At 48.5% G+C, this 23420-nt stretch overlaps 1 protein-coding gene across 1 annotated transcript in view; it reads right to left on the reverse strand.

Moving 5' to 3' along the window:
* Nucleotides 1-1341: 1341 nt before the first annotated feature.
* Nucleotides 1342-23420, reverse strand: part of KCNN4 (potassium calcium-activated channel subfamily N member 4) — a 48187-nt gene continuing 26108 nt past the window's right edge. The window contains exons 3-9 of the mRNA XM_079986176.1: nucleotides 17493-17902; nucleotides 14871-15003; nucleotides 11611-11721; nucleotides 5394-5512; nucleotides 4380-4449; nucleotides 2574-2749; nucleotides 1342-1630 (exon numbers count right to left, since the gene is read on the reverse strand). Coding sequence (XP_079842302.1) covers nucleotides 2591-2749; nucleotides 4380-4449; nucleotides 5394-5512; nucleotides 11611-11721; nucleotides 14871-15003; nucleotides 17493-17902 — 1002 coding nt within the window. The 3' untranslated portion in view covers nucleotides 1342-1630; nucleotides 2574-2590. The remainder of the gene's footprint in view (nucleotides 1631-2573; nucleotides 2750-4379; nucleotides 4450-5393; nucleotides 5513-11610; nucleotides 11722-14870; nucleotides 15004-17492; nucleotides 17903-23420) is intronic.

Consider the following 23420-nt stretch of genomic DNA (forward strand, 5'->3'; position numbering starts at 1 on the left):
GCCTCTTACTGGGGAAGCAGCAGCTTCTCACGAGAGGCGATAGAAAGTTTCTAACAGACTGGGCAATGGCACTTCGTCTGTTTCTTTCCTCCCCTCTAAAGAAAAAAGGAGAGAAGAAAATACTATAAAGGAGAGTGCCGCCTATACATACACCGCTGGCTTCCCTCATCTCTCACCTGAGAGACCAAAAGCAATCCAAAAATCATGTTCTCGCCTTAGGGGAGAGGTAGGAATCTGTACCTCCAGTTTTATGTGCTTCACAAACTAATGCAGAAAGGAAGGAAACGACGGCAGTTGGCTCCCCACAAAAGTATGGCTTCTAAAAGCTGATCCCCTAAGAATGTAAGAAAAGCCTGCTGTGGTTCAAGCCCATCTAGACAAGCACCCTGTTCTCCTGGTGGCCAGCCAGATACCTGTGGGAAGCCCGAAACCAGGACCCGAGTGCAAATTGTGATTCTCCTGTCCACACACCTTGGAAAAAGAAAGCACGTCTCTGCATTTCAGTGTTGACCTGAAGACCAAGAGCTAAGCAGCTCTTTCCCCACTAGATGTTGACTTCCAAAGTTTCACCTCTGGCCAGACAAAGGATGCTCAGTGGCTGATTACTGAGGATTCCCCACACTTAAGAGACTCCTACAAGCTCTCACTGAACAGCTAGCCAAGCAACCCTTTGAGAACTTCACTCTTCGTCTCAAGTTGGACCACTGCATCCATCCAACCCTTCATCTACTTCGCCCGCCTCCAAGGTCCATGGCACAAACAAGGCATCTTTCTGCCCTCTGTGCCTAACGTAACTTTTTAAACGTACTGAAGCTGGAACCCTTAGGGTATTCTAGTCTAAAACGATGGCTCTTGCTTGCCTCTGGAGCTCCTGATCAGGGACTCCTTGCCAGCAGTTGTGTTTCTGCAGTGTTAAGGCACATTTGTTCCAGGTGCATAGTAAATGTCAAGAGCAGGCTGGCAAGTAGCCTGCGCACTGTCAGAAGCCTGCCTGCTTAGCCCTAGCTTATGTTAAGACACTGGTGTAGCATCAACCGCCTTAAATGATAAACCCACCCCCGGTACAGACACACACAAACTTCCTCGCCTGCAGCAACTGTTACTCTCTAGGTGATCAAAAACATGATTATATGCAAGCCTGAACTTTGAGGGTGTGGGGTCCTCCTCTACCCAGCCAGTTAGCAATTGCTTCCTGAAAATTGCATTCCTGCCCGGGATGGACAAACTGTCTTTTGCCAAAGGGCAAGGACTTTGCACAGTTTTCAAGCACACTTATTCCTGTATCTTGTCCTCTTGGTTCCCCCACACACAGCTCAGAAGCCTGCTAGAAGAGTGGATTTTGCATCCAGAGTCCCTCTTGCAAGACACAACCACAAAATCTATTCAGAGGTTCGAGAAGTCTTTTCTGCGGAGAGCAAAGTTCTGAAAGCTGCTCCTTTTCTTTTGTCTGGAGATGCAGTGGGTCGGCTTTTCAAAATGCCTGTAGTGGTTCTCCACCACCACAAGGTGGCGGTGTAGTCCCGTGTGTTCCCGACACACTGCCTGATGCCCATGAAGAAAGGCAGGAGGCGTTTAAAAGTTCTGTCTATGGAGGCTTCAGCGGGATGATCAAAACCATCTCTTTAGCCACCTGGAAGGGAAAGGAGAACAAAGGTCACAGTGGCACCAATATTGGAGGAATAGATAGAATCATAGAATTGTAGAGTTGGGAGAAATCTAGTCCAACTTCCTGCAATGCCAGAATTTTCACTAAAGCATCCCTGGGGGTTGGCCTTCCAACCTCTGCTTTAAAAAACCTGCAGTGAAGGAGGTAAAGGCAAAGGGACCCCTGACCGTTAGGTCCAGTCACGGATGACTCTGGGGTTGCGACGCTCATCTTGCTTTACTGGCCGAGTGAGCCGGTGTACAGCTTCCGGGTCATGTGGCCAGCATGACTAAGCCTCTTCTGGCGAACCAGAGCAGCGCACGGAAACGCCGTTTACCTTCCCGCCAGAGCAGTACCTATTTATCTACTTGCACTTTGACGTGCTTTTGAACTGCTAGGTTGGCAGGAGCAGTGACCGAGCAACGGGAGCTCACCCTGTCACAGGGATTCAAACCGCCAACCTTCTGATCAGCAAGTCCTAGGCTCTGTGGTTGAACCCACAGCGCCACCCACGTCCCAAGAAGGAGAAGGATTATATTGAAAGTAGACCCCAGATAGCTAGCAAACAAGTTCCCCCTCCCTTTTGGGGGGCGGGGGGGGGGGAGAGACTACAAATCCCATCCGTCTCAGCCAGTGATGCTAGTGGTTCAGAATGATGGGAGTTGTAGTCCAGGAGCGTCGTGAAGGTCAGAGGTCTTGCCACTCCCGCTTTTAGAGCCCAGAGTGTAGGGTCGAGATCCCAGCATGTGTCTCAAGTTCTAGGCTCCAGAGAGAAGAACAGAAAGACATAATTCCACCCGGGGAGAACTTGCTAGTATATTCAAATTGGCCAAACAGATTCCGATTGCAGAATTTGGGTGTTTTCGAGTTGCAGAATCTTGTGTCACGAAGAGGGTTTTCGTTGCAGAGTTCTAGGTGCCGCACCTACCAAACCGCAGTTGGCGTTCAGAGCGCCCGCTGTTCCTGCCGCTGCTTGGAGTCCACCAGTCCCGAGAGAAGCCTCGTCATCTCGTCCAGTTTCCTGTCCAGGGACTCGATCCGCTTCTCCAGCTCCCGGTGGGAGCTGCTGAGGCTGGAGCTGAGGTCGCACATGATCATCTGCATCTGCAGCAGAGGAAGAGCAGGACACGGCTGTCAACAGTTCAGCTTTTGCTCAAGTTACGTCCTGGGACTGGCCCACAGGTGGCGCTCTTGTCCTCAGGGACAAGGAAAAGTGACAAGTGGGGTGCTGCAGGGTTCTGTCCTGGGCCTGGTGTCGTTTCAACAGCTTTGTAAATGACTTGGATGAAGGAAGTGAGGGGATGCTCATCTAATTTGCAGGTGACACCAAACTGGGAGGGGTAGCTTATGGCGCAGAAGACAGAATCGGGATCCAATATGACCTTAACAGATTGGAGAACAGGGCCAAAACTAACAAAATAGGGACAATTGTAAGGTTCTGCACTTAGGCAGGAAGAACCAGCTGCACAAATAAAAGGGGGGGCACAAATTGCCTCATTCCAAGCCTGCTATTACATTATATTTTTTATATATAATATATTCACACTGATATTATTATTATTATTATTATTATTATTATTATTATTTAATTTGTATGCTGCCCTTCATCTGTAGATATCAGGGCAGTCCAATACCAGATCTAGCTAACACTTCTTATTTAGCCTTTTGGATGACATCAAGTCCATTAGTTTAGTCAACCTAGCCTACCTCACAAGGTTGTTATGAGGATCAATGGGGAGGGGTGGCGGAGAAACCTGCCCTGAGCCCACTCAGAGAATGGCAGGAAAAATAATAATCTCAACAACAAAAGCAGCAGCAATGCTTATATTTGGAATAATTTACTTTCCCCCAGACACAAAATACAGTGAACTTTTGTGAACTTTTTTCAGAATCCAAATGCGCTCCGTTTTGAGTGCCACACTTCTGTTTTGAGTGCTCCGCTGAGGTCTGTCTATTTTTGCTATTTATTTTGTGTTTTTCTTTTTGCGGCTTTTTTGTTTCATTTTTGTGACTGTGTGGAACCCAGTTCAGCTACTGATTGATTGATTGATTGATTGATTGATTGATTGATTGTGTGACTGGAGTACATTGTTTATTGCTTGTTTATTGTAAAATTCATGTTAAATTGCTGTTTTAGGGGTTGTTTTTAAAAGTCTGGAATGGATTAATCCATTTTGCACAACTTTCTATGGGAAAGTGTGCCTTAGTTTTGGAACGCTTTGGTTTTGGAACAGACTTCCGGAACAGATTAAGTTTGAGAACCAAGGTACCCCTTTACTGTCAATGAAGCTACACCTTCAGGAACTTATCAGTGGCCTTTTTGCAAGAATTTGCTAATGCTTATTATATTGGAAACACACTGCGCTTAAAGGCATTGCATTGCCTTAGATTAATAGAACCACAGAATTGCAGAGTTGGAAGGGTCCTTGACCCCCTTTGATGCCAGAATTCTGCCCACAGCAGTTCCTGGGTGAGCTCAAACTGCCAGCCTTCTGGTTAACAGCCAGATGCACTAGTCCGTTGCACCACAGGAGAGTCGACAGAGGATGCATACACGCTGCGCATGTAAAGCATGTTCCCCACACCACAGCCCAAAGAAGCCTGGGAACTGTAGCTCTTTAAAGGGTAAGCTGCAATTCCCCAGGATACATTTATTGGGGAGCAATACGCTTTAAACTTGTGTGTACACAGCCTCTTATCGACCGGGCAACAATGTCCCCGGCACACAACTCACCTTAGAGACATCCATCATGGCATTCACTTGATCTCGGATCTTCCTGTGCTTCATCCTCACGTGTCGGAACCTACGAGGAGAACAGAGAAGTTATTTCCCCTCCTGGTCTTTCGCCAATGTGCTTCCTTTCCAAATTGCAATGGAGAGAAGAGTTTTAACAGTTCAAACGTACGCAGCAGCCATGACCCGCCGGTGCACTTTCCTCAGGAAAACCTGGTCACTGGATGCGAGCGCTTGCTATAATTTCTAGAGAAATATACAACACCCTCCCAGGCCCATCTGCGAGTGGCTCAGATCCCTTGCACGCAGGATGACTGACGGGTAACAAATCTAACCGGCCCTTGTCACCGCCGCCTCCCATCTCAAATCGAACGATCAGTTCAATTCGAAATCCTTGCTTGATTAGGAATCTTTAGGCACAAAAATGGAAGGAAGAAGAAGTTCCAACCAAAGAAAAACGAATAAGCAAGGTGATGTAGAATTAGGCAAAGTTAACAGTAAAAATAAGAGGACATAATGAGGATTGTTTTGTAGAAGAAGAAGAGGAGGAGGAGGAGGAGGAGTTTGGATTTATATCCCGCTTTATCACTACCCTAAGGAGTCTCAAAGTGGCTAACATTCTCCTTTCGCTTCCTACCCAACAACAAACACTGTGAGGTGAGTGAGGGTGAGAGACTTCGGACAAATGTGACTAGCCCAAGGTCACCCAGCAGCTGCATGTGGAGGAGTGGGGAATCAAACCCGGTTCACCAGATTACGAGTCCACTGCTCTTAACCACTATACCACACTGGCCCTAATCCCAGAGCTCTGAGCCTTCTTCCCTTGGGCGTTCGCCTGATGGTTTCTCCCACCATTCCTTGGCACCCAAGCAGTCCACGACATAGAAAGGGGGAAACTGGCAGAGCAGGAACAGGGCAGTGCAGCCCTCTGCCCCGGAAGGTGCCTTGCCCAGCCTCACCCCCCGACTTGGCACTACACCTGAGCACCCCATAACCTGGAAGCGATTCACTTACATATGGATGGCTGCCAGCAGCCTTCGGTGATGTTTGCGTGTCCTTAGGCCATCCTTCCTCTTGGTGTGTTTGTGCAGCATCCAAGCCTCCTGCAGCACGTTGGCAGCCGACCACTTCATCTAGAGGTTGGTGCAAAAAAATGGAGAGAAAAGGGAGAAACGTGACAGCTCGCTGAAGCTCAGTTTCCCTTCTCTGTCCCTAGGAACATAAGGATCTGCCTTAGATGAAGTCAGAGCACAGGCCCAACAGCTCAGAGCTTCTCTCGCCCTGATGGACAGAGGCTGTCTGGAGTTTCAGCCAAGGAGACATTAATTAGAGATGCCAAGGATCTTTTCGCATGCAAAGCACAAGCTTGACCACTGATCTATGCTCCTTTTGTGGAAAGTTTTTGATGGTCCGCAACTGGACTGGGGAACTTTTGTGGACGTCACTGGGAAAGAACTCGGGCAAGGAGGCCTTGCCAGCCCTACCAGGAAATACCAGGGATTTGAACCCGGAACCTTTGGCAAGCGAAGGAGAGTCTGCCACTGAGCTGCAACCCTTCCCTGCAGCGCCATTCATGACCCATCAAGCGGAAGAAGAAGGAAGACTGACAACTGCATTAGCCTTTGATTTTGCCAGCCAGGACAGGACATCTGTCAAAAGTGTTGTGAAAGCGTTGGGGGGGGGGAGGCCAGGGAGGAGGAAACCCACAAGGAAATCTTGATTTGCATGTATGCCTACACACGCCCTGAGATAACAGGGCAGAGAGCTCAAGAACAGCAATTATTGTTTATTGCAGGGGGTTCTTAAACCGTGGTCCACGGGGCACATTAAGATGGCACCTGCCAAGGCCAGGACTAGCCGCCCGAGAAACAGTTTCTACACAAATGCAATTCTGGTTCTAAACGCAGCTTAAGGGGTCTCTATAGTATAGTGTATTTTAAAATGGGGTTTCAGAGTTTTTAGGGGGTTTTGAATGTTTTATGTAGTTTTTCAATTTCATTGTTCTGCATGGGACAATGACAGTAAAGATATCATATATCGTATATATTGAACAACAGAGCCAGGCGTGTTTCAAGTTTTTGCCCCTTGGTGGAAGAGCTAACCACACAAAAACATGCCCCTTGTATTTGCATATTAACATTCAAATAGGGGAGCCTTTTAGCTCTTCTGCAGGGCAAAATGCTGCAGCAGAAACCCCTGTAGAGTTTCAGTTTGGAAGGGCTGCCCGACAGGGAAGGAAATGGAGAGGACTATATCTGCAGTTCATCAGTGTAGAAGAGTGACACTTGGACGTATGAAATTGCTTCCTACGACGTCAAGCCAAAGTCCCATCCACCTCATTATTGTAGACACCAGGGATGCGGCCCTCCAGGCCTTTCTCTCTGGCCCTTAAGACTTTCCCTCGACTACACACTTTTCTCTCATGGGCACCCCTCCCGATCCTCTTGGGGTACCATTGCCTGGCTCTGAGTATTTTTGTTCCTTCAACTGTGATAATTAAGGCTGTGCGCAGGCCCCTGACCTGACCAGAAGCCCAAATGTGGGGGGCCCAGATCAAGCTGACCTGGGAACCCACCTGACCCATATCCAGCCTCCCCCCCCCCCCCAAAAAAAAAAACTGAGCCAGAGCCTGCAAACTTGCAAAGCAGGAACACGCTTTGTGGGAAACACAATGGTAGCATTTCACTAAAAATTGTAGCCAACAAAGATACGCAACTCTGGAAGGAGGAAGGTCTGATGTAATACCCGAAAACCTTCCTGTGACCAGGAAGCCCTGTCTTCTGTTAATTCCTGACTTCTGGTGAATGATGACAAGAAAGAGGATGTTTCGAAATGAAAACAGAAGAGGCATTAAGGAAACTCAAAAGCTACACTTCCCACATTAATCTTGCTGAAATTGATTGATCCGAAAAGTCAGGGGGTGGGCAACATGCATGTGACGCTCTTGGCTTAATTTCAAAAATCCTCTGCAAACAATTAATTCAGATGTCTGGAGAGAGTAACCTATTCCTTTCCTGGCAGCCCACTGGGGGGGGGGGGAGGAAGTGAGGGGAGGGAGGGAGAGAGAATGGATGACAGAAAAAAGAGAAAAGGTAGCAGAGATAAAAAAAGAGTGACACCACCCCAGGTGCAGGTAATGGGAGCTATTCTCTGAGGAGGAAAGGCTGACACATCTGGTAAGCAACTTTGGGGTTCAAAATACGCTCAACAGCTCCTTTTGGGGTGTCCTGGCTTTTACTCTTTGAAATATGGCAACCCTGCTTTTCCAGGGAGAGTCCTGGATTTACAGAAGCTGTCCCAGTCTCTGATTTGATCCCACAATGTCCCTCTTTTTCTTAGGATGTTGTCAGGAACCAGACTGAAGGGTATTGCTCTGAGGACGAATGGTGGACACCCCCCCTCCCTCTGCTCAAGGGCCTGATCCTGAAGCTCCTCTGGAGCAGGAGGATAGTATTGACCTAGAGCAATGGTTTGCAGAAGGACACAGTTCAGGAACTGACTGTGTTGGGCTGAGCTGGGAGAAGAGCAACCAAGGGGAGAGGAACAGGAAGAGAGAGAGCTGGTTGGATCTCCCTCACTAGAAAGTTGTGGAGCCCATGAGCCCTAGAGCCAGGCATCTGGATAGGGTAGCCTCTCAGAAGGTTGGAGGGGGATCTCGTGGTGAGGAGACGGGAAGACGGAAGTAACTAGAGGGAAGTGGGAGGAACTCAGTTGGGAGCACCTGCACAGCGAAAATGGATGCTGAATGTTTGTGCTGTGTTCAATAAAGCTCTCTGTTGCTGCAAAAGACTGCTTTCGCTTCATGCTGTTATCTACAGAGGGGGGAAAGATAAGCCTTGCCTGGCAGCCGCCCCTGTTTTCGTCCGAGAAATGTTGGAGGGTATGGAGCTATGCGACCCCCAGAGCCAAGGAGGTAAGTAACTATGCAGTCGTACCTCATGTTACATCTGCCTCATGTTACGTTCTTTCAGGTTACGTCCCGCGGCGACCCAGATGTACCAGAAAGGGTTACTTCCGGGTTTCGCTGCTCGCGCATGTGCAGAAGCACAAAATGACGTCACACGCATGCGCAGAAGTGGCGAATCACAACCCGCGCATGCGCAGATGCGCCGCTGCAGGTTACGTAATAATAATAATAATAATAATAATAATAATAATAATAATAATAATTTATTATTTGTACCCCGCCCATCTGGCTGGGTTTCCCCAGCCACTCTGGGCGGCTTCCAACAAAGATGAAAAATACACTAAAATGTCACATATTAAAAACTTCCCTGAACAGGGCTGCCTTCAGATGTCTTCTGAATGTCAGGTAGTTGTTTATCGCTTTGACATCTGATGGGAGGGCATTCCACAGGGTGGGCGCCACTACCGAGAAGGCCCTCTGCCTGGTTCCCTGTAACTTGGCCTCTCGCAGTGAGGGAACCGCCAGAAGGCCCTCGGAGCTGGACCTCAGTGTCCGGGCAGAACGATGGGGGAGGAGACGCTCCTTCAGATATACTGGACCGAGGCCATTTAGGGCTTTAAAGGTCAGCACCAACACTTTGAATTGTGCTCGGAAACGTACTGGGAGCCAATGTAGGTCTTTCAAGACCGGTGTTATATGGTCTCGGCGGCCGCTCCCAGTCACCAGTCTAGCTGCCGCATTCTGGATTAGTTGTAGTTTCCGGGTCACCTTCAAAGGTAGCCCCACGTAGAGCACATTGCAGTAGTCCAAGCGGGAGATAACCAGAGCATGTACCACTCTGGCGAGACAGTCTGCAGGCAGATAGGGTATCAGCCTACGTACCAGATGGAGCTGGTAAACAGCTGCCCTGGATACAGATTTGACCTGTGCCTCCATGGACAGCTGTGAGTCCAAAATGACTCCCAGGCTGCGCACCTGGTCCTTCAGGGGCACAGTTACCCCATTCAGGACCAGGGAATCCTCCACACCTGCCCGCCTCCTGTCCCCCAAAAACAGTACTTCTGTCTTGTCAGGATTCAACCTCAATCTGTTAGCCACCATCCATCCTCCAACCGCTTCCAGACACTCACACAGGACCTTCACCGCCTTCACTGGTTCTGATTTAAAAGAGAGGTAGAGCTGGGTATCATCTGCATACTGATGAACACCCAGCCCAAACCTCCTGATGATCTCTCCCAGTGGCTGCATGTAAATGTTGAAAAGCATGGGGGAGAGGACAGAACCCTGAGGCACCCCACAAGTGAGAGCCCAGGGGTCTGAACACTCATCCCCCACCACCACTTTCTGAACACGGCCCAGGAGGAAGGAGCGGAACCACTGTATGACAGTGCCCCCAGCTCCCAGCCCCTCAAGACGGTCCAGAAGGATGTTATGGTCGATGGTATCAAACGCCGCTGAGAAATCCAGCAGAACTAGGAAACAGCTCTCACCTTTGTCCCTAGCCCGCCGGAGATCATCAACCAGTGCGACCAAGGCAGTTTCAGTCCCATGATGAGGCCTGAATCCCGACTGGAAGGGATCCAAATGGTCCGCTTCTTCCAGGCGTGCCTGGAGTTGTTCAGCAACCACTCGCTCAATCACCTTGCCCAAGAATGGAAGGTTTGAGACTGGGTGATAATTGGCCATCGTGGCCGCATCTAAAGATGGTTTTTTAAGAAGCGGTTTAATAACCGCCTCTTTCAGCGGGTCTGGGAAGGCTCCCTCACGGAGGGAAGCATTCACCACCCCACGAAGCCCATCGGCCAGTCCTTCCCGGCTAGCTTTTATAAGCCAGGATGGGCAAGGATCCAGGAGACAGGTGGTTGGCTTCACTCGTCCAAGCAGCCTGTCCACATCCTCGGAGGTAACAGATTGGAATTGATCCCACACAACTTGACCAGACAGGACTCTAGCACTCTCCCGCCCCGGCCCTGCTCCCACGGTGGAGTCTACTTCTTCCCGAATCTGAGCGATTTTATCTGCAAAAAATTTGCAAAATCATTGCAGGAGAACATATGGCCCGTACTGGACCCCGATGTTACAGGTGATTCCGCTAAATTGTGAACCACCTGAAAGAGTCTCCTGCTGCTGTTTTCTGCAGATGCAATAGAGGCGGTGAAGAAAGTCTTCTTCGCCGTCGCTATCACCACTTGGTAGGCTCAACGTTGAGCTCTAACCTGTGTCCGGTCAGATTCGGAATGAGTTATCCGCCACCGGCGCTCTAGCCGTCTCAACGATTGCTTCATTGCCCTCAGATCCGTGGAAAACCACGTGGCACTCCGGGCTCCATGCAATCGGAGAGGGCGCTTCGGAGCCAAACAGTCAATAGCCCTGGTTAACTCCACATTCCAGCGGGCCACCAGGGAATCGGCTGAAAGGCCATCAACATGGGATAAAGCATCCCCTACCACTCTCTGGAAACCATTTGGATCCATTAAGTGGTGGGGGCGGACCATCCGAATCGGTCCCACCTCCCTGCAGAGGGGATGGGTCACAGAGAAGTCCAGTTGCACCAGGAAGTGATCTGACCATGGCACTTCTTTCGTTTCACTTTTACTTAGTGTCAGATCACCAACATCCATAGAGGTAAACACCAGGTCCAAGGCATGTCCGCGGCTATGGGTTGGGCCAGACTTATTCAGGGACAGCCCCATAGAGGCCATGCTTTCCACGAAGTCCCGAGCGGCCCCTTGTAAGGTCGTGTCGGCATGGATGTTAAAATCCCCTAGGACAACCAAGCTAGGTGTCTCCAGGAGAACGTTCTTTTCATATTGCGAACGGGCCTCCGGAACAGATCCCGTTCGCAACCAGAGGTACCACTGTACAATCTTTAGAAAACATCTGAAGGCAGCTCTGCATAGGGAAGTTGTTTTTTAATGTTTAATGTTTTATTGTGTTTTTCTTTATGTTGGGCAATTTCTGCCCGGACACTGTTTCCAATGGCCAAATACCAGCAATTTCTGGGAAATTCTGGATGTATGGCAACCCTGAGATACAAGTGTTTCTAAGCACAGCACATAGGTAGACTATGGAACTCTCTGCCACAGGAGGCAGTGATGGCCACCAACTTTGATGGTTTTCAAAGAGGATTGGACAAAATCATGGTGAAGAAGAATATCAGCAGCTACAAGCTCTGCTTTGCCACTGAGCACCAGACCCTGGGAATTGCAGGTTGGCAAATTGTTTTTCACCCAGCTTGCTGGTTCCCCACAAGCCAATGCGAAAACAGGAAGCTGGCCGAGATGGGCTGTTGCCCTGATACAGCAAGCTCATCTTCTGCCTTACCTCTTTGGCACATTGAATGTCCATCATGAAGTTATGGACGTGTTTTTCAGCCCTGCTGAATTCCAGCTTATCAGCAGCAACAGCCACCAAGAGGGCCGTGCAGCCCACTCCCTGCAAAAAAACAACGAGGACAATGAGTTTGAAGCAATAAAACTGGAGGCACAGAGGAAATATACGCCTTGTGCCTCGGGTCACGCTAGGAATTACTGTGGCAGATAGGGACTATGATAGCTCGGTGGAAGAGCACATATCTACCGTATTTTTCGCCCCATAGGGCGCACCGCCCCATAGGACGCACCTAGGGTTTTTTTTTTTGGGGGGGGGAATAAAGAAAAAAAAATATTTCCCCCCCAGGCGCGGGGCTGGCGTGGGGGAAGCCCGAGCTTCCCCCAACCCCAGCCCCCAGAACAGCCTGCTATCCGCAAGCCTAGGGAGCCCGGTGCGAAGTCATGCCGGTCTCCCCAGGCTCGCGGAGAGGTGCGTGAAGCCCGGGCGTGCTCTTCAGCGCGTCCCAGGCTTCAGAATGCAGGCAGCTCCACGCAGCAGTTGGGAGCCCGGCGCAACTTTGTGCCGGGCTCCGGGTGGCTGCGCGGAGCTGGGCGAAGCCCGGGGCTGCAGGCAGCTCTGCGCAGCCATCGGGAGCCCGGCGCAACTTCGCGCTGGGCTCCTGAGGGCTGCACAGAGCTTCCTGAAGCCTGGAGAGCAAGAGGGGTCGGTGGGAACCAACCCCTCTCGCTCTCCAGGCTTCAGCGAAAGCCTGCATTCGCCCCATAGGACGCACACACATTTCCCCTTCATTTTTGGAGGGGAAAAAGTGCGTCCTATAGGGCAAAAAATACGGTAATTTCAGGATTTTCTGTATTATTAGCCTCGTTCCTCGCATAGCTCAGAAATTTAAAAACAAAAAAAATCAACCCAGTTGATGCATTTGATTATCAGTGCAGTTTTGAAAAGCTCATTCTGCCATCTTCATTCAAAATGGCATCGCATTGTATCCAAGCACAGATGAAAACCTGGCTCCTTGGTCTCAGGAACTACTGCGCAAATTTTGGTGGTGATCTCTTAAAAGATGCCCAAATGCATAACAAATAAACATATGCAAAATTTGGTGATGATCTCTTAAGAGATGCCCAAACACATAATGAATAAACATGCAACTTTCCAAAATATATAGTAGATTATTATGATTATGTTTGTGATCATCATTAATCACTTGCTACATGGGTTAAAGCCTCAGTGCCTAGGGCTTGCCGATCGAAAGGTCGGCGGTTCGAATCCCTGCGGCGGGGTGCGCTCCTGCTGCTCGGTCCCAGCGCCTGCCAACCTAGCAGTTCGAAAGCACCTCCGGGTGCAAGTAGATAAATAGGGACCGCTTACCAGCGGGAAGGTAAACGGCGTTTCCGTGTGCGGCTCTGGCTCGCCAGAGCAGCGATGTCACGCTGGCCACGTGACCCGGAAGTGTCTCCGGACAGCGCTGGCCCCTGGCCTCTTGAGTGAGATGGGCGCACAACCCCAGAGTCTGTCAAGACTGGCCCGTACGGGCAGGGGTACCTTTACCTTTACCTTTACATGAATAGTCTCTAAACATCTTGGAAATGCAGAAAGGATTTTCTCAACATATTTCACAAGATTTATATACTACTTGTTTGAAATAAAAAGCAAAGCAGCTTAAAGCAGAGCACACAATTGCGTGGGGAAGACCTCCAATACATTTTAAGACTGCAGCTGCCATCAGCATTCTGACCATGGACCACACTGGCTAAAGTTAATGGAAGCTGAAGCCCAAAATCTCAAGATCTCCACTTTTGCTGCTGCTCTATGGATCGTTGCTCGGGTAGCCCAAATGGAGATCTTGAGATTTTGGGCTTCAGCTTCCATTAACTTTAGCCAGTGTGGCCCATGGTCAGAATGCTGATGGCAGCTGCATCAATAAACAGCAAAATCGGGGGTCCACGAACATAGGCTTCCAATTAACACATAAGAATAAGGAGGTTGAGAAAAACAATACAATTCAATGGAAATGAAATGTACAAATGCACACACAGTGTAAATTTGTGTTGTTTCATTCACATTCCTTGGTGGGAAATTATTATTATTGTTACTGGAGTTGAGAAGGGCGATATCATTTTTTTAAAAAAATAGTATTTATTTTATTGATAAATATCAATATATTGCCATTGAGGATTTATGGCTTTCTAATTTGAAGATGAAAAGTTAATTCCAAACCGTAGGATATTCCACAGGAGGCATTTGAACACTGTTTTACCCATTTATATATAAAATATTTTTTTGCCACATTGTTGAAAAGGAATCTTTTTTTGGTTTGTCTCTACCTTCATTTCTGGGTTAATTTTTTAGCAGTAGCTATGGACCAGCTATGGATCTGACTATTCCTTATTTAATCCCATGATTTTGAAATACAGAATCCATTGTCCATCCAAGCCAATTTCATTTGGTCCAGCCTACATTCCCAGTAATGCCAAGGAAAGGATTGGTATCAATTCTCATTTTGTTATCAAATCAATTCGCCAAGAGACCACGGTTATATATAGCATCCAACAGCCCTTGACGGACAGCACAAAAAGCGGCATTTAGCACTTGACAGCTTCATGGGAATTCTTATTTGATGCCTGACCAACAATAATAATGATACTAAAAAATCAAATCAAGGTATTTGAGTCTAAAGCACTCAAGTCCAGCTGCCAAAGTTCTGAAGTAGCATTGCAGCATCACATTTTCAGATATGAACTTTCCGTTTCAGAATCAGGCAACTTTCCGATCCAGAATTGAGAGGAAGTGTGGTGTAGTGGTTAGAGTGATTGACTAGCGCCTGGGAGGCCAGAATTCAAATATCCAGTCAGCCACAAAGCTTGCCAGATGACCTTGGAGTCAGCCGCTGCCTCTCACTCGCTGCCTAATCGATTTTATTAGTCCACACTTTCCTCCAGAGAGCTGAAGATTCTCCACCTCATTTAATCTCAAAAACCCCCTGCAAGGTAAGGCAGTGACTGGCCCAAGATCACCCAATGTGCTTCACAGCTGGGTGGGGTTTTGAACCCTGGCTTCGCAGGCCTTTTGTGAAGATTAAATGCAGAGAGGGAGAGACCATGTAGCCGCCTTCAGCTCTTTGAAGAAAAGGGTGGGATACAGACACAATAAATACATAAGTTTTTTTGGGGGGGGGGAGCTGGGAGTCGGATTCCGGATTTGCGCAAATTTGCACATTTCAGCTCTGCGCCATGTGCAGACGCATCTCTTACCATAACACCGGTGAACACGCACACGACTTTTCCACACACCGTCACCGGAACAACATCTCCGTAGCCGATGGTTAGGAAAGTGATGGGGATCAGCCAGAAAGTGCTATATAGGTAGTCGTTGTCCATATGCTCCCTGACAGGTGGGAATGAAGAGAGGTTCGTCAGGAAATGTGTATTTCACATTATTGAGAGTTATATCGCACCCTTCAGGGTTACTTAAGAGGACAGGGGAAATAGTAAACTCCTAAAAACTAAAATTAAGCACCCATACGCAAGAGATTAAAATAGCAGATCAGTGAACAGGTACCAGCAGTGTTCAAACTGACTTAAAACAGGCCCTGGGAAATAAAAATACATTTGGCACTGCAAGCACAAGCGCATTCTCTCTGCTTGTGACTCCCTGCCACTGGAATTCAGAGGGGTACTGCCTCTAGCCAGGGAAGTAAAACTCAGCCACAGGCTATGCTGTCCTTGCCACTGCCCAAACAGACCAGGAGTGGGGCAGGGCAGGAGCGATTACATCATTTGTCTCTCTTTGCTCGGGCAAATCCATGAGGGGATAACAAGGCTTTCAAGTTTTCCTCGTGGCAGCTTGGCATAGTGGGGAGGGGGACACCAGAGAACAAGGAAAATAATCAAGAGGAGTTGGGTACATTTTCCCATGAAACATAACCCAGTCTAGTTAGGCAAGCGTTCTCTCCCATCATGCACCAGGGCAGGCATGCCAACACTGCAGTTTTTGAGCAGGAGACTGTTGGTTTTGCAACTGATCTTCCTCGCGACTGCTTTGAAATCCAATCTTTGGGCTTTGCCTATTTATTATTTTTCTGACTGAGTGTCACCTGAAGTGACAAAATGCTTGTTTATTCTTTTCGCCGCGGCTGACTCAGTTGCTAGCCTCCGGCTCATCAGGGGAGTTTATTTACCTGTTGGCTGGGCATCAGGCAGAAAATGGGATTGTCCTTTACAAACAAAGGCCTGCTCTGAAAAGGAAGAGGGTAGCGCTCTGGACTGCTTCAGAGTAGAATGGGTTCCTTCTATAGTTGGGTCCATCTAACTGACAAAGCACATGTTCTGTAAGCAGAGAGCTCCAGGCTCAGTCTGCAGCTAGAACAGAAGTGGGGGGTGCTGTGTCTTATAGAAGGACACATGTAATCAGAGTCCATTCTGGTTTGGTCCTCATCCTCCTCTCTCCCACATTGTACAAGAGCAACCCTGAGATTAAGAGGAGGAAGCAGGCAGCCAGGGTCATCGCCCTAGACTGGTTGCATGTAAGGCAGGTTGGTGGGTGGGTCGGATGAGCTCGGTGGGCCAGTGCCCCGTTTGCCCTAATCCAGAATATGGCAGCAAGACTGATGACTGGGAGTGACTGCCGAGACCACATAACACCGGTCCTTAAAGACCTACATTGGCTCCCAGTACGTTTCTGAGCACAATTCAAAGTGTTGGTGCTGACCTTTAAAGCGCTAAATGGCCTCGGTCCAGTATACCTGAAGGAGTGTCTCCACCCCCATCGTTCAGCCTGGACACTGGTCCAGCTCTGAGGGCCTTCTGGCGGTTCCCTCCCTGCGAGAAGTGAGGTTACAAGGAACCAGACAGAGGGCCTTCTCGGTAGTGGCGCCCGCCCTGTGGAATGCCCTCCCATCAGATGTCAAGGAAATAAACAACTATCTGACTTTTAGAAGACATCTGAAGGCAGCCCTGTTTAGTGAAGTTTTTAATGTTTTATGTTTTAGTGTGCTTTTAGTTCTGTTGGGAGCCGCCCAGAGTGGCTGGGGAAACCCAGCCAGGTGGGCGGGGTATAAATAATAAATTATTATTAGGTAAAGGTAAAGGGAAGGGACGCAGGTGGCGCTGTGGGTTAAAGCCTCAGCACCTAGGACTTGCCGATCAAAAGGTCAGCGGTTCGAATCCCTGCGGCGGGGTGCGCTCCCGCTGCTCGGTCCCAGCGCCTGCCAACCTAGCAGTTCGAAAGCACCTCCGGGTGCAAGTAGATAAATAGGGACCGCTTACCAGCGGGAAGGTAAACGGCGTTTCCGTGTGTGGCTCTGGCTCGCCAGAGCAGCGATGTCACGCTGGCCACGTGACCCGGAAGTGTCTCCGGACAGCGCTGGCCCCTGGCCTCTTAAGTGAGATGGGCGCACAACCCCAGAGTCTGTCAAGACTGGCCCGTACAGGCAGGGGTACCTTTACCTTTTAAAGGTAAAGGGACCCCTGACCATTAGGTCCAGTCGTGGCCGACTCTGGGGTTGCGTCGCTCATTTCGCTTTATTGGCCGAGGGAGCCGGCGTACAGCTTCCGGGGCATGTGGCCAGCATGACTATGCCGCTTCTGGCAAACCAGAGCAGCGCACAGAAACACCGTTTACCTTCCCGCCGGAGCGATACCTATTTATCTACTTACACTTAGACGTGCTTTTGAACTGCTAGGTTGGCAGGAGCTGGGACCGAGCAACGGCAGCTCACCCCGTTGCGGGGATTTGAACTGCCAACCTTCTGATCGGCAAGCCCTAGGCTCTGTGGTTTAACCCACAGCGCCACCCGCGTCCCTAAATTATTATTATTATTACTACTAACTGACCCTCGCCGCCTGACACCAGCACAGGCAGGCCCTGGTCCTTACCGTTCACAAACAGACAGCACCCAAAAGGCAATGAACCAGAGTCCCATCGTGAAGATTAGCAGCACCCTTCCCGGCTGGCTGTTCACCATCACCCGTAGCACGAAGGGGTACTGGAAGTGGATCTTGTTGAGGGACCCGATGCTGCGGTACGAGGCGTCTCCCAGAACGCTGCTCTGCAGCAAGGCCGCCCGCGTCACCAGGTAGAGGCGGAGGAACATGAGCAGCGACAGCAGCATGTCGACCTCGGAGAGAAACAGGAAGGCCTGCGTGGGCTGGGACTCCAAGCAGGCGAAGTCTCCAGTGGGCAAGGGGTGGATGGAGCAGACCAGCAGCTCCAGCATGATAAATGCCAGCTTGCGGCAACTGACAGCAATCCGCCAGTCAGTCAAGGAGTTGTCCATCATGAACAGCTAAGGGGAAAGAGAGCAGATAATAATAATAAAAATCCAGTATCCAAGCGACGCCCTCTTGTCACCCCCCAGTGGCTGGTGGACGTTGGTACTGGTAGGGCAGAAGATAGGGAGACCAAGGCTCTGTTCAGCTTATTCCATTCTCTTGACGGTTCACTAGCTTTTCATTTCCATGTTATATTGGAGCTTCCGCATGACGCAAAAAATGTCACTTCCGGAAACAGCAGAAGTTCCACACTAAGTTCCATGCTATTTGCTTCCAGTGGGGAGTGGGAATCTACTCGCAATTAACACTAAGGTTAGCACTAAATTTACGACATATTCTGCTGTGTTTCTGATGTGGAAGCCACTTCCAGAAATATCGTGGACTACAGTGGAAGTTTTGTGCTCAGGTCAATGTTATTTGCTTCCAGGAAAAAGAAATCCTTTCAGAAAGAGCACCAAACCCGCTCTATATTTTCTGCTGTGTTTCCAGAAATGGCTTCTACATGTGAAAGCTCAAATATAATGCGGAAATCAGCAGGTAGGGAGACGTTGGGGAAATGGAATAAACGGCGATGGGAATGCAACGTTTGTTGTTTTTGCTACAAAGAGTCTTACATGGCAACCCTTCTCGAAACACATACAGCACCTTGCTTCTCTCCTAGAATTGAGAGGAAAAGGATTATGCCGAGCTGGTGAGACTAACAGGGAAAATTCGAAACAGCAGGACCAGATTTTCCTAAAGGACTGGAAGAAATTTATCTTGCATTTGAAAGACAATTGTAATCACTTAACATCACTTGTAGGACTACAGGAAGTTTTGTAAGGAGGACTTTACAAATTATTGTGAAAAGAACTAAGATTAGTGGATGTAAGACTGGACTTTTAGCAATAAGCATAGTAATAAAATGCAAAATCAGAGAAAAATTTGGAAAACCATTAGAAGGGGTTGAGGGAGGTCTCAGGCTGTGATGGCCAAAGACATATCATGTTGCTTTGGAGTTATTATGTTGGAAAATTTGTGCAAAAAAATATATTAAAAATTATATATGAGAGTAAAAGAATCAAAAGGCCTCTTAATTTATTTGTATTTCTTTAACAAACTCTCTCAATCTCTCCAAGCAGTCTCAAAAAATGGTATAAAACATTCATTTAAAATAGCAATAAAAACAAGGCTTTATGAAAACAGTAGGCATTGCAAAATGATTTTCAAAAACCACAAATGTACATAATAAAATGGCATGTCTGGTTAGCCAAAAGGAAGAGGGGTTTTTTTAGCAGGGTCAAAAACAGCACCGTGAAGGAGCCTGCATGATATCAATAGGCAGGTAGTTCCACAGAATAGTTGCTGCCATGCCAAGAGTTTTGTTTTCCGCACAGATTCAGATTCCCAATATAAGAACAGTAATGAATGTCTTATGAAAATGCACATATGTGTGGAAGGAGAGAAGTGTGGAAGCTCCAGCACGCCTTCTATTGCCCATGTCCTGATGCTTCTCCTTGCCATCTACCTTGGTTCAACTTTCATCTCCTCTCTTAAATCGCCATCTTCCCCCCCCACACACACACACTACCCCCAGTCTGTCCCTAAACTCCCACAAAGTATCTCCACATCCCACAGGAAACGCTTTGCCTCTCCTGCACCTAGCTTTGAGTAGAAGGAGGGCATTACATTTCCAATTATTTGTGTACACACACAACCTCCCGGAAACTGGCTGGGAAACAGGATGGCCTTGCCAAGTTTACAACGTGTTTTATTATCTTATATGAAGACTGCATTTACATCTCTCGGCCAAGACAACAAAGGGAGTTTACAGTTTTAAAAGACTAAAAGCTGTGCCCTGGAAACTTCCGCATCAAATCACTGCAGTTCTCTCTACATGGGGCTGCCCTTGAAGACGACTTGGAAACTTCAGTGGGTCCAAAATGCAGCAGCCAGGGGTCCCTTTAGATCTCAAATAACCCCTGTTTTAAGACAGCTGCGCTGGCTGCCAGTTCGTTTCTAGTCCCAATTCAAGGTGCTCATGTTATTGTTTAAAGCACTAAATGTTCAGGGCCCAAATATCTGAAAGCATGTTTCCTTCCCTACAGACTGTCTCTGGTGCTGAGATCAGCAGAGGGTGCCCTCATGGTTGTTCCTCCACCTTCAGAGGCTAAGGTGGGGGCGGGGGGGCAGAGTGGCCCAGGACAGGGCCTTCTCTGTGGCGGCCCCTAAGCTGCGGAACTCCCTCCCCACAGAGATGCATCTAGCTAGTGCTTTCATTATGCAGCTCCTGGAAAATGCTGAAGACATACCTCTTTTCCCTGGCTTTTGATATTTGAGGTGTATATTTTTAGGAACTGTGGATGTAAGTTGTTTTAAACTGTTTGTAATATTGTTTTAATGCTGTAACCCACCCCAGGACCATAGGGTGAAGGACAGGCTAATAATAATAATAATAAAGTTGTACCTTGGCTCCCGAACACCTTGGGAGTCAAACGTTCTGGCTCCCGAATGATCGAAAACTGGAAGTGATTGTTCAGGTTTTTGAATGTTCTTTCAGAAGCCGAACATCCCACGGGGCTTCTGGGGCTTCTGATTGGCTGCAGGAGCTTCCTGCGGCCAATCAGAAGCCGCACTCTGGAAGTTGAACGTTTCAGAAGCTGAACGGACTTCCGGAATCGATTCTGTTAGACTTCCGAGGTACGACTGTAATGATGATGATGGTGGTGGTGTTACATTGGATCTGCTGGTATAACTCCTATGCTCCACAGAGAATGCATAGGGCATTTCCAGATGAGAATCAGGCATTCATCCTGATTTGCTTGCATGGAAACTTGATGAAGTTGGCTATTTAATGAATATTCACTCTGATTTGTATGCAGGAAGGCGTCACATCAGAGCAAGTGTTTGTCCCGCTGCATTTCCGCATCACTTCCCTGACTGCGAGAAGTCTGAACTTTTATTGGAGAAGCAGGTTTGCTGCGCCAAATCAGCTTTAATTGCCCAATCTGAACTTGTTGGCATGTGGTTGAATCCTAAGGACATAAGAGCAAGGGGCCCATCTGGGTCCAGCATGCTGTTCTTGTAGCGGCCGACCACTTGCCCACGCGAAGGCTGCAAGCAGGGCCTGAACCCAAGAGCCCTCTCTGCTCCTGCGCTTTCTAGCAACTGGCATTCATAGAATCACAAAATCACAGATTCGCAGAGCCGGAAGGGGCCACGAGGGTCATCTAGTCCAACCCCCTTTAATGCAGGGATCTTCCACCAGACGTATATAGTGCCTCCGACAGCGACTTATCCTCCATGAAGCTGCCAGCTCCTCCTTCAAAGCCACTCAAATCTGTGGCCGTCGTTGCCTCTTGCCTGCAGCGCTATGTAAGCACTTTCAGTTGCAGGAGCTGCTCTTCCGCTGGCTAGCCCCATCGCGTATGGCAGAAGGTTGGCATGTGAATGCGCAAACACTTAAGAGTGTCTGCTAGGCTGTTTTTCGGCAGCCCACGTCTCTTTGCTGGCCGCCTGCACCTCTGGGCGTGTCTGTGTGACTCAAGGTTATATATTTATCTGCATGCAAACTAGGCTGATAATACTTGAGGAATTTCAAGCTCATTGTGGGAGGGGGGCAGGGGGGAAACCCAATGCTTGTTAAGAGCTGCCACTGTAATTCTTGTAACATACGGAGGAAAAAGGAATACCAGGCTTATATGTGTTTAGGCAACAGGAGTTTGGGCTTTATCAGGTTTCGCCTGCACAAAACATCAGGCATAGATTTGACCTTACTAATGCTTCTGACTGTATTGGCGGCTCCTTCTAGTTCAGTTCCCCCTCGCTGGCCTGCTCTGAAACGTTTTAAGGGTGAAAACCAATGTTAGTCATGCTCAGCGTCAATCAATGGAGCTGAGTAACTTAAGTCCATTGGATCGAGCTGAGCACAGCAGTAGCAGCAGCAGTAGCAGCCCAACAGTTTCCCTCCACTGTCAGAGGCAGTATGTTTCAGAGTACCATCAGTGGATGGGAACTGCAGGAGGGGAGAGAGCTACAGGCTCTGGCCTGATCCTGCAGGCTCTACTCCCAGTATGTTTCCGAGCACAATTCAAAGTGTTGGTGTTGACCTTTAAAGCCCTAAATGGCCTTGGCCCAGGATACCTGAAGGAGCGTCTCCACCGCCATCGTTCTGTCCGGACACTCAGGTCCAGCGCCGAGGGCCTTCTGGCGGTTCCCTCATTGGGAGAAGTGAGGTTACAAGGAACCAGACAGAGGGCCTTCTCAGTAGTGGTGCTCACCCTGTGGAATGCCCTCCCACCAGATGTCAAAGAGATAAACAACTACCTGACATTCAGAAGACATCTGAAGGCAGCCCTGTTCAGGGAAGTTTTTAATGTGTGACATTTTAGTGTATTTTTGGTCTTTGTTGGAAACCGCCCAGAGTGGCTGGGGAAACCCAGCCAGATGGGCAGGGTACAAATAAATTATTATTATTATTATTATTATTATTATTATTATTATTATTATTATTATGATTATCATCAAATGCACTCAAAAAATGGGTGTCACAGTTTAAGAAGGGGATTGAACAAGCTGGAACGTATGCAGAGGAATGCAACCAAGATGTTGAGGGACTGGAAAGCAAGCCTTATGAGGAACAGTTGAGGGAGCTGTGTGTTTTTTAGCCTGGGGAAGAGGAGACTGAGAGAGATGTGACAGCCATCTTCAAATATCTGAAGCGCTGTCTCATGAAGGGCGAAGCAAGATTTTCTCCTGCTCCAGAGGCTGGGACCCAAACCAATATCTTGAAATTGCAAGAAAGGAGATTCTGACAAAACACCAGGAAGAACTTTCTGACTGCAAGAGCTGTTCAAAGGTGGAACCGAGTTCCTCGGGAGGTTGTGGACTCTCTTTCATTGGATGTTTTTAAGCACAGGTTGGATGGCCATCTGCCTTGTATGATCAAGTTGAGATTCCTGCATTGCCGGGGGTTAGGCTAGATGACCCCTGAGGTCCCTTCCAACTCTTTGATTCTATGCTTTGTGCTCAAAAACAATTGTTTCATTCATGCAGAAGCCAGGCTGGTTTAATCAGTTAACTAACCGGTCGATTAAAACTCACACAATCAACTAAGTTAAGTTGCATTTATGTCACAATCCAAGGTGTGGATTGTGGAGGGAGGGAGAAAAATCTAATTCAGATCAGTGGATTCTGCACACCCACCAATATTCTGAGACTTTGAGACAGCTGGTTATATATCTTCTTCCTGATTCCTTTGGTTTCTTTGAACTGATAACACCAGGCTAAACTGAACGATGACCAGAAAGTCCTTCTGGCAAATTACAGGAGAAGCTAACCTGAAGAAGGAAGAGCAAAGGACCCCCAAAATCACACCAGAGCCAGCCCTCCGCGATATCCTGCAGCGACCACAACTCGCCCAGTAGCTGGATGAAACATGCCGTGACTCAGTCAGGAAACAGCTCACTCAGATCAGCAGCAGAGATCAAACAGCCCAAAGGAAAGGAAAAACCCTTCTGAGATGTATTTTCCAAGTGTCACCAGCTCCTATGC

This window comes from Podarcis cretensis (assembly GCF_951804945.1).
Source record: "Podarcis cretensis genome assembly, chromosome: 8".
In the NCBI taxonomy this organism is placed as follows: Eukaryota; Metazoa; Chordata; class Lepidosauria; order Squamata; family Lacertidae; genus Podarcis; species Podarcis cretensis.